This window comes from Nannospalax galili, unplaced genomic scaffold (genome assembly GCF_000622305.1).
Source record: "Nannospalax galili isolate Female #2095 unplaced genomic scaffold, S.galili_v1.0 scaffold1617, whole genome shotgun sequence".
NCBI lineage: Eukaryota > Metazoa > Chordata > Mammalia > Rodentia > Spalacidae > Nannospalax > Nannospalax galili.
This window is the reverse complement of record NW_008340915.1, coordinates 409,653-420,387: the sequence shown is the minus strand read 5'-3', so window position 1 is coordinate 420,387 and position 10,735 is coordinate 409,653. Positions and strand designations below refer to the sequence as shown.

The window sequence follows — 10,735 nt, the reverse complement described above, 5'->3', positions numbered from 1 at the left end:
CTGAGCATGGATATAAAGTCATCAGGTAGATTTCAATGGTAATGTTTTTCACATCTACTAATTATTAAGGAGCAAATTTTTATACTTTGAAAAATTATTATTTTTTAAATCATTATTTTTTAAATTTTTAATAACTACATGATTAGAAGAAACATTTCACTACAGATTTAACATATTCAGTAACACACTCCAGAGCAAGAGTATATCTCTTTCACAAGTGGGTACAAGTTTCTAGGTTCACAGTTGAGTTAATACAGTTATAGAATATTGAACTCAGTATAAGCCCTGTAAGACATAAAATTGAGTGAGTTTTTTAACCTTTAAAAAAGATCTCAATTTCACTTTAGAATATATTGTTCCTTACAGACAGACTCATTGTTTTTGCTACTAACACTGAGATGTTGGTGCATACATCTCTAATCTGTATGTATCTGATTATTACTAGTCATAATCGTTTGCACTCAGATCCTTGGCTCTTGTGTATGTCTATAAAGTCATTCTCTAATCTTCAATGGTAATGTTTATCACCTCTACTAATTAGCATGATGTAAATTTCCATGCTTCCTCCTCAAATATAATACACTTTATTAATTTGTTGATTTGTGTGTGTGTGTATGTGTGTGTGTGTGTGTGTGTACCACACAGAACATCCCAAACCATCTTATTCTGTGGATGTCGTTGGCACTCAGTGGTGACATAGGATTAACACCTTGCATGTAGTTCCCTGTATTAGATACTGAGATGGTATAATCCCAGCAGCCCATACATCCCCACACAAGTCCATTTCAATCAATATTCTACATATGTATGTAGTACTTTGCCTTAAATTGATCTGCCAAAAAAATAATCCTTTAAATCTTATTTCAGCCACAGAACTGGAGCTTAACTGATATTGCCACTGACCTCCTTATATTGGAGATATTACATGTTGAATTACTTGGCCTTAATAACCTGTCCTACTGAATTCACTTCCTGGTTCAGTGATTTTCCCCTAATATCTTACTTAATGCTACACATTACTATTTTCATTTTTTTCTTTCTCTTATTACTTGTGTGCATGTCTTCTGTCTTGCCATAGTCTTAAATTCTTAAAGGCATGCTAGAGCTCTTTTCCTCATTGTTTTCATATCAACCACAATGACGTCTTATATACACCAAGGCTGCAGTACTTATTACTTTTGGCAACCTACATTAAACAGCCATCACTATCCTCTAAGTGAACCTGCATAAAAATGACTATTGGTTGGTTTTGTTTTTCTGACTGGGCATATACCAGTAGTTATAAGTTATCCTGTCGGATCAAATTCCTTCCTAACGTCATGTGAACTTCCCTTGAAGTGCAATCTCCTGGAAGGAATTTTGAACAGGAGAGCTGGGTACTGCATCTCCCTAATGTGCTCTGTGGCCTCAGTCTTAGACACCTCTCTGGGCTTCAAGTTCCTCGTTTCTGAATTGGGAGTAGTTGGCCCTGCAACTCTTAGAACTGTGTCTGATCTGCTGGGATCATTGTGAAAGAACTTTGAAAATGAACCCTGTGAATGTGTAGGTAATGTTACTAATGATCTCCCAATTTGGAGTGTGAATTCTCTTTAAAACATCATTGAAATTCTAGGCATTTGCTTTTCTTCGGTTAGATGAAAGCATTGTCTTTCTTGCTATAATGTATTTTTTATGTAAGATTGCGCTAAAGGGTCCCACAACCATTGCTTTAATTTACCATTTCTTGTGTTCATTCTTACTGACAACACTCATTTCTCGGGCTAGTATTTTCTTTGGAGCAATTTTTTTATGGGGTCAGGGGTGAGATCTGTCATTAGTTTTGGGTGCTCATATTTTGTTGTCTTGCTTCTGTACTTCTGAAAGAAATTCTGAATTTCTTTCCATCAACTCTTATTTCCAGTTGTTGTAGGAAGGACTTAACACAAGCTCATGAGAGATGAATTAAAGCCTTTTTTTCTTTTTCCTAGTGCTGTGATTTAACGGACATCAGCATTCTGTGTGACTACATTCACCTGCAGAAGTTGAATCTTTCAGCAAACAAAATTGAAGGTGCGTAATTGTCTTTTGAGTAAATTGATCACAGGACTGTTTCAGAAATTTAAATGTTACAGTGTGTAGTATAGTTTAATGATACAGAGCTTGATATGAGTGATTTGTTGATCAATTTATACACGGATTCTTTGCTCTCCATGGAGGGGCAGGGGAGGACTGAGATGTGCTCAGGAGACTTCCACATGTAAAATGGAGTGTTTACCTTATTTTTTCCTTTTAAGAGATTGATTGTGTCTCTTTGGTACTTGCAGAATGTTTGATAATTCCTTTTTCCTCTATCAATTATTTAGCTCAGATGAATTAGCACCCCCCGATGGACTTTTAATTTTGCTTTTGAATTTACGTTTGAGCCCTGCCTGGCTACTTCTGTTTTTATTGTTTGCTTACCAGGGACTCACATTTCTCTTTTTCTCTTCATGATCTCTTTGTGCTTAGTTGACTCTTTCCACCAGACCATCTACAATTTGGTGCATTTATTATGATACTTTTTCCACACATAATGAAATTAGTTCTACAATTGTTATATGCTCTTCAAAGCTTTGTCCTTGTTTCTGATTTTCTGTTCTTATTTGAAATTAATAATATGCATTTCTTTCTATAGACTTCTAGACACATCAAGTACTTATTTCTGGCTTGCCTTATCCTCTGATTATCTTTTCCCCTTCTTTTACCTGCCTTAAAAATACTTTCTTAATGCTAATAATGGTCTTTCTGTTTCATTTTCCAATCCTCCCAAATATAACTCTAATAATTAAAATCCAGTCCTTCAATGTGAAGCATTGTATCCTGTTTCAAATGCCACTGTTTTTGACAGAGTATAAAACTGTTTTTTTCTATTTTTATAACCTTTTAGAAAATTGCAAACAAGTACATGAGCAGAGAAAATTCTGGAATGAATACCGAGAGTCAGCAGTTATAGCCCAGGGCCAATCTTGTTCCATCTGTATCTCACTGTCCCCCTTCCCCTGCGTTATTTTAAAGCAAATCTCAGATTATGATGATCCTAGCATCAGGAAGGCGCTTTCACATTTACTAGTCAGAGCTCTCTCCCCACAACACATCTCCCCACACCACATCTCCCACACCACATCTCCAAGCCTGGTTTTGCTCTGCCCACCTCACACCTCTGAGATTGACTTTTTTCCTTACTGGGTAAGAAATTGCAGCCTCACAGAAGGTTCTGAAGATGCTCAGTGCCAACACAAGGAAAGGGACTTAGCTTCGCATCATGCCACTTCAGACACTCTCCCCCTGCACTCAGATCATTCTTCGTTAGTTCTGTTCCACCCTCTTTATTAAATCACCGGGAGTTTGAGAGTCTGCTGTGTCTCAGGATGCTGTACAGTTTTCTTTTGGGAAGACGTCAGGCTTACAGAAGTCCTGAGGTTGACCACATTTCAGATTGCATCAGAATCACTTGTGTGGAGTTGGGAATGTTAGAACACATATTGTCGAACCTCACCTTTGGAGTGTCTGACTCAGTAGGTCTGGGGTGCCCTCTGAGAATTTACGTTTGGAGTGAGGGTGAGGCAGATGCTGTGGGTCCAGAACCTTTGCTGTAGACACGAGGTGCTCCTGCCATCTGGTGGACAAAGAGGTCACTGCATCGCGTAGGGACATTCCAGAAGTCCAGCAACCCAGGGAGTATTTCAGTGATTGTAAAATCGTGACTATAATCATGTGTGAAATGTACTCATGATCTCTTCGTTTAAAATATTTTATTTATTATTTTTATTTTATGTGTTTGAGTGTATTGCTTGCATGTAAGAGTACCCATGTCCTACAATGCCTGCAGAGGTCAGAAGAGGGCATTGGATTCCCTGGAACTGGAGTTATGGACTGTTGTTAGCTGCCATAAGGGTGCTGGGAATCGAACTCGGGTCCTCTGCAAGAGCAGCCAGTGCTCTTAACTGCTGAGCCATCTCTTCAGCCCAGATCTCTTTGTATCTATTTATTGCATTTAACACAGATATCTGTGCTACTGGAATTTATCAGTCCACCAAAAGATGGATTCCATGAAGTTTGGGGGCTTAGTGGAAACTAACTGAGACCCTTTCTGACAGACATGCAGCTGATAGATACCAGTTGTCAAGGGACTTGTTCCTCCGTAGGTTTCCTCTCACAGGCAACCTTCCTTGATTGGCCCATTAATTTCTACCAAAACATTAATATCCCAAAGAATTATATCTTTTAGAGCTGTTTACAGTTAGGGCACTGTCTATTCCAGAGAAATGAATTAGAAATTGATGGAAATTTTTTGACTTCAGTGACTCTTGAGAAGGCAAAATACCAGAGTCATCTCCCACCCTATCCCTGTCCACCCCAAGCCGCAGCTGGTGTGCTGCTACCTCTGCTCTGCATGTATCTGTGCTGCTTGGTTTGGCTTGGCATGTAGAGGCTCCGGCCTCCCACCAGGACCTTCTGTCTTTCACAATGAGAGGGAAAGGGAAGTGCTGTCATTGCTAGCACTTTCAGATGGAGAAGGGAATCACTTGAAGCTACAAGGCTGTAACCCCCCACTGCGTGATTCTTCTTGATCTCGCCCATCCCTAATATTCTGCTACCCAGAGTGCAGCCACAGGGAAACAGAGAAAGGCAAAACGCTCTCTCACACTCTTTTATATGGCGTTCCATTCATAGTCTCTGTTAGCAAGGTCTTTTACTTAGCATCAACTTGGGAATATTTGCTTGGGCTGAAATGCAGAACTCAGATGTAATTTTGAAGCAATCCGGAGTCAAAGTACAATAATAGCAAGAATCTAAATCACTTCAAATAATTAATGAGATTTAGGATTAAGTCCATCTAAAACAAAATTGAATTTGCAACAAAGAGAGTTCTCTAATTGTGGCATTTCCAATCTTCTGAAAAGACCTAATTCAGTCATTTAGGGGCTAATTATCAAAAGCATTATCTAAGGCTTTAGTTTCTTACCCTTTCCCATAAGGCTGGCAATTTTGGAAGGCCTGAGGCCTTAGCAGATTGTGGGAGAAACCCGCCTGAGGGTATGCAGGGGGCTCGCCATTGGTTACTCCCCATCCTGGAAGTACAGGAGAGAAGGTGGGCTTTCGGGGGCTGGGGGAAGTTACATTATTAGCTCATCGAGAGTTTTCTATACTATTTTATCTTTTTTATTTTCAGATCGACATATAATATGTTAGATACAATTATGAAACATTAGAGAAAGTGTGTTTTTCTGGTTCTCCTTCCTATAGCCTGAAAATACCTGATCTCATCTGTTCTACACTTAAAAAGATATTTCACACATTTCAGGTTTTATTAGTTTGACTCTCCTGAAATATTGGAGATGCACTTGCAACTGGCATAATTAAAATGTATTTTGATGTAGCTGTTTTTAATGATTTTCCCTGTTATTTTATTGGTTTACCTATTCTGCATTTATTTTTGCCCCTCAGATTTGTCTTGTGTGAGTTGCATGCCTTATCTTCTAGAACTTAACGCTTCTCAGAATAAACTGACCACGTTCTTCAATTTCAAGCCACCCAAAAATCTCAAGGTATACTTTAACAATTTACTAATTACATATGTTAAGTGGTTTTCAAAGTACATTAAATAAGTAAACTAGAACACAAATAGAGAATTCAGAGAGTAAGATATATAGGCAAACAATGTAATTATCTGAATTGAAAGAAAAAAGAGAAGTATTTGTGCCACTGATTTAGGAAAAAGATGGTCTATTTATCAACCTATAGTCTTTTTAGAAGGCTTTTCTGAAATCTAGTGTTAAAAAACCAACTTCTTTCAATTAACTGGTCCATATTTAGTTTATTAAATTAAAATGTTTTAACTTATTGTTGTTGTTATTTTGGGTTTTGGAGATAGGTCTGCCATGTAGCCCAGGCTGGTCTCAAACTCCTGCTCTTACTGCCTTGGTCTCCTGAGTGCTGGGATTATAGATGTGTGCTACCACACACAGCTCCCTTTGCCCATATTTAAATAGCAGTGACTATTGCATTTCTTTTGTTATAGCACAGTCATTTTATTTGAAAAACTGGTAAAAATTTTTTGAGGGGCTCAAACTTTGTCCTCTTCCTTATCCAACCAAAGTAATGTTCTTGGGCCTGGAGAGATGGCTCAATGGACCTGGGTTTGATTCCCAGCACCCACATGGCTGCTAACAACTGTCTGACTCCAGTTCCAGGGGATCTGATGCCCTCTTCTGACATCCACGGGCACTGCATGATACAGGCGCATGCATTACGCTTATACACATAAAATGAAAAAAAGGAAAAGAAAATAATACTCTTGTTACTAATCAGCTGACTGGGGTCCCTTTGCTCTTTATCAAAATAGAAGTGGTAAGAGGAGCTTTTCGAGTGCTGGTTTTGAGCAGCTTTTGTATTCCTTAGTGTTTGACAGCAGCCTACAGCACCATGGCTGTGGCAGGAGGGGCAGCAGGTAGGGCAGCAGCAGGTGGCGGTCTCTCCTGCAAGCCTTGGGTATCCAGACCATTAGCTCTTTAGGTGGTTACAGCTCTTCCATAGGCTGAGGGTATCAGACTTCCTCAGCCTTTGGAAGGCTGAGGCGTTTCAGCTTCCTAGATACTGGGATTTTGCTCAGCCTTTGACCAATTTTACAGCTCCAAGGCTGGTGTCTGAGGCCCTTGGCTCTAGAGGCTTGATGGCATTCTGGAACTCTTCCGTAGCCATGGCCTGCAGTTTTGGTTCTTTGGCCCTTTATGGACTCTGTCCTTCTGCAGCCTCAGCTCTCTGTCCACTCTGTTTCCTCTGTCCCCCATGTTCCTGTCCTGACTATTCTCTCCAACTGTCCCGCTACCTCTTCTTTGGCTCTCACTGCCTTGCCATCTTTGTGTCTTGGCTTGCCAACTCTTCAGCTGTTGTTACTGCTGCCCCCCAGCAGCTTGTACAGCCATCGTTGCTCCACTGTCCCAACTGCTTTTCTCCATGTCACCAGCTCAGCCCGCGTTACTAACTGTGGGCAAGAAAAGGCCACTTGAGAGAAGACTTTTGTTGGGCCTCATATTGTATCACCAGTGGAGACAGCATAGGAAAATGTCTCTCGGCCAACTCAGTGACCTGAACAGCCTGCTTAGATAGCTGAAGGAGGCATGTTTGGACCAATCACAGTACACCTTGAATGTAAATATGATTGTTTTTACATCAATTACAGTCCCTCTGCTTTTGCACCGGTTACAGCAGTCTCTCTGTTAACACCGGGGAATTGATCTGACCTAGGTAGAAATGGCTACAAGACCATCTAGAGTTCATGGACATGGTGACAAAAAAATCTGAGGTAGATAGATTTGCCCTTGCCTTCAGGAACTGGAGCGATCAGCTGTGGCTGTTGTGCACTTATCTCAAGGCATCTTTGGAATACTCAAACATCTGGTGCTGGCATAAGGGCAGTCTACATGGCTGTTTTACTAGCATTTCTTTTGCTCAAGGTGGCCAAGATAGCAAGAAAGAGTCTAACAGCTGTCAATTAGGAGGGTCTGATTGCCCCATTCTAACACCTTATTTATAGGAAACAACCATAAGAAGAAATGGTTATAATGAGAATTTGGTTAGGTTATGATTAACAGTAACAGAGCTTTAATAGCACTCAGTACCTGCCCAGTGCCCCAGAGTGAGGTAAGTCCTGCCTCTGTCTCACCCTCCATACCTCTGTTCTTGCTTCTCTGCCCTTGCTTTTGTATTTATTTTTATAAATATTTTATTTTTAAATTTTATTTCATGTGTATGAGTGTATTGCCTGCATGTGTGTAAGTGCATCTGTGTTGTGCAATACCCAAGGAGGTCAGAAGAGGGCGTCAGATCCCCTGGAACTGGAGTTACAGACGGTTGTTAGCCGTCACGTGGGTGCTGGGCTTCAAACCTGGGTCCTCTGCAAGAATAGCAAGTGCTCTGAACCGCGGAGCCCTCTCTCTAGCCCTGCTTTTGTATTTCTAAAGCAGACATGAACTGTGCGAAAAGAGTGGTTTGGGGAACAGCTTGCTGTGTTGTCGAGTGGTGTTTCTCCTGCTCCCATGTGCACTCAGGTCACCTGTGGTTCTTGGGAAAATAAGATTCTGAGCTGGCAGTTTGGAAGGCTGCCCGCCTGAGACCATGCTTTCTAGTCCAGCTAAATGCCATGGCTGCCAGTGTACAGGCCATGCTTTATTTAAATAGAGAGGTCACAGATTGCTGGTTGCCAGGCTTTTCTGCATTAGAATCACTTCGGGGAAGATTGTGGCTTACTGAGGTCTGGATCCCATTGGCAAGGATTCTGAGTGGTTCAAAAAAAGGCTTTGACTTTGGACTTGTTAAATGGCCTCCCAGGTGACCCTAATGTGCTCACAAATTTAAGAAACATTGCCCCAGAACCTGTGGTAAGTTTCTTTCTGTTGGTTTCAAATATTTAACAAAAAAGTTATTTTAAGGAATAAACAGCAATGATTACCCTTTATTATGTATTTATTTTATTTTATGTATAACTCAGTTAAATTAGATCCAAATTATTCTGCTTAGGCTTAAACCAGTATGGAAATCTATTTGAAATCAAGAAGTTGACATTCTCCATACTGACATTGAAACTGCTTTAGTCTTTTTAATGTTTCATGTCATCCTATTTTGATCAGGACTTTTTCCTTCTGGAGTTTTATTTATTGTTACTTTCTATTGCTGCAAGAAAACACTGGCAAAAACCAGCTTGGGGAAGAAAGGGTTTATTTCACCTTCCAGCTCATAGTTCACCGTGGAGGAGACCCAGGGCAGAAGCTCAGAGCAGGAATCTGGAGGCAGGAACCAACACACAGACCATGGAGGAACACTGCTTATTGGCTTGCTCCTTTGGCCTGTGTTCAGCCTGCTTTCTTATAACCCAGGACCACCTGCCCAGGAGTGGCACCACCTGGGCCCTCTCACATCATTCAGCAGTCAAGAAAATGCCTCACAGATATGGCCAAAGGCCAATCTGATAGAGGAAATTCCCTAACTGAGGAGCCCTCTTCCCTGGTGTGCCAAGTTGAGAACTGAAGCTGTCCAGCACAGTTGGGGTAATATTTCTTTCTCCAAATTAAGCTGCACTAGATGCTTATTTGTATTCTGTATGGGGCTGCATGGTCTCAAGGTCACCAAGAACTGTATTCACAGAATGGTTTAGGTTCGTCATAGCGGCCCTGTTTGCTTTACTTTGAGCCCCAGGGAAATATGTCATAGTAACAGCATGCCCTTCCCCTGAGAAAACCATTCCTAGAGTTGTTTTTTTTTTTCCCTCATCACACCATCCATTCTCCAGAAGACCTCACAAACCAACAGAATGAATCACATACTCCATCTTGAGACAGGGTCTTCCTGTAGCCTCACCTAGCCTGGAACTCACTATGTAGATCAGGCTAGCTTCGAACTTACAGAGATCCACCTGCCTCTGCCTTCCTAAGTGCTGGGATTAAAGGTGTCACTACGCCAGGCCTAAGTCAAATATATCAGTAACTTTAAAGAAGTGCTTCCCAAATGCCAGACTGCCGTGGTGAAGCATCGCAAACCTAGGGGAACTCTGCAGTCTTGATAGGGAATGACTGAGGCCTTGCATTGTTTTCAGTGCATCTCCTTATTTAATTGTCCCTATAATACTGTGCCAGTTGGTACCGTGCCATCTTATAGGTGGAGACACTAAAGCACCAAAAGGCTAAGAATTTATCTGTCATTTGCAGGGACATGGAAGAATTGAGATTGAACCAAAGCCTACCTTTCCTATGAATCAGGCTTAAGAGGAACCATTTCCCACCCGTTTGAGAAGACTGACTTCCTTTTCATTTAATGTTTTTGAGGCTTGTGCCACCACCCAGAAAAGTGTGCATTTCCTTAATAAGGAGAGGGTTTTGTACTTGGTTTTTTTTTTTTTATTGTTCAAATACTTTTTTATCAGCACTGGAGAGATAGATCAGCAGTTAAGATCACTTACTGTTTTTGCAGAGGACCAGATTTTGGTTCCCAGCACCCAAATGGTGGTTCAAAACCACCTGTGACTCCAGTTCCAGGGCATCTGATGCCCTCTTCTGGCCTCCACAGGCACTGGCCTGCTTGTGGTACACATACATGCATGCAGACAAAGCATTCATATACATAAACTAAAAATAAATATGTAAAAAGGTTTTTTTTTATCTTAGTAGATGAAAAGTGTCAAGTTGGCTTGATATTTCCTGTAAGCTTCAGGTTGCATGGCACACAATTGTAGCAATAGCATAACTTTAAAATCTCCCAGCAAACTTGATGTTGTAGATACATAGAAGGCACAGTATGGCACACAGCACTGACAAAGTATACTTGAATATCAGGCTGTGGCCCAAGAATGAATGGCATCAATGAACATATGTCTATTGTAAGTAAGCTCAGATAATAAGTTTATTTCTAGCCCATCATTATTGTATAAAAACAGAAAATATAACTGTTACACTTCATCTATATCATGCCAAGCTGACTTAGTTCATAGCATGCATTTTATGGATCCACCATTTTTGTAACTGAAACACTGTTGTATTTTCACATTTCTGTTTCTCCATGTGGTTTATCAGCTTAGGTCTCACTGACTATGTAGTCCTCTTGTTGTTTGTAATCGACTTGACCAGTTTCCTACTTTTGCCATTTGAATGGTGTCTCATTTACCATGTAAAAATATTATATTGATACGTTTTGGAGAGTGTGATCACTATTTATTTATTTATTT

General features: G+C 40.5%; 1 protein-coding gene across 1 annotated transcript in view; it reads left to right on the top strand.

Annotated features, from left to right (window-relative positions):
* Positions 1-10,735, top strand: part of Lrguk (leucine rich repeats and guanylate kinase domain containing) — a 146,742-nt gene that overhangs the window by 8,131 nt on the left and 127,876 nt on the right. Inside the window, exons 3-4 of the mRNA XM_008836070.3 lie at positions 1,968-2,049; positions 5,467-5,567. Coding sequence (XP_008834292.1) covers positions 1,968-2,049; positions 5,467-5,567 — 183 coding nt within the window. The remainder of the gene's footprint in view (positions 1-1,967; positions 2,050-5,466; positions 5,568-10,735) is intronic.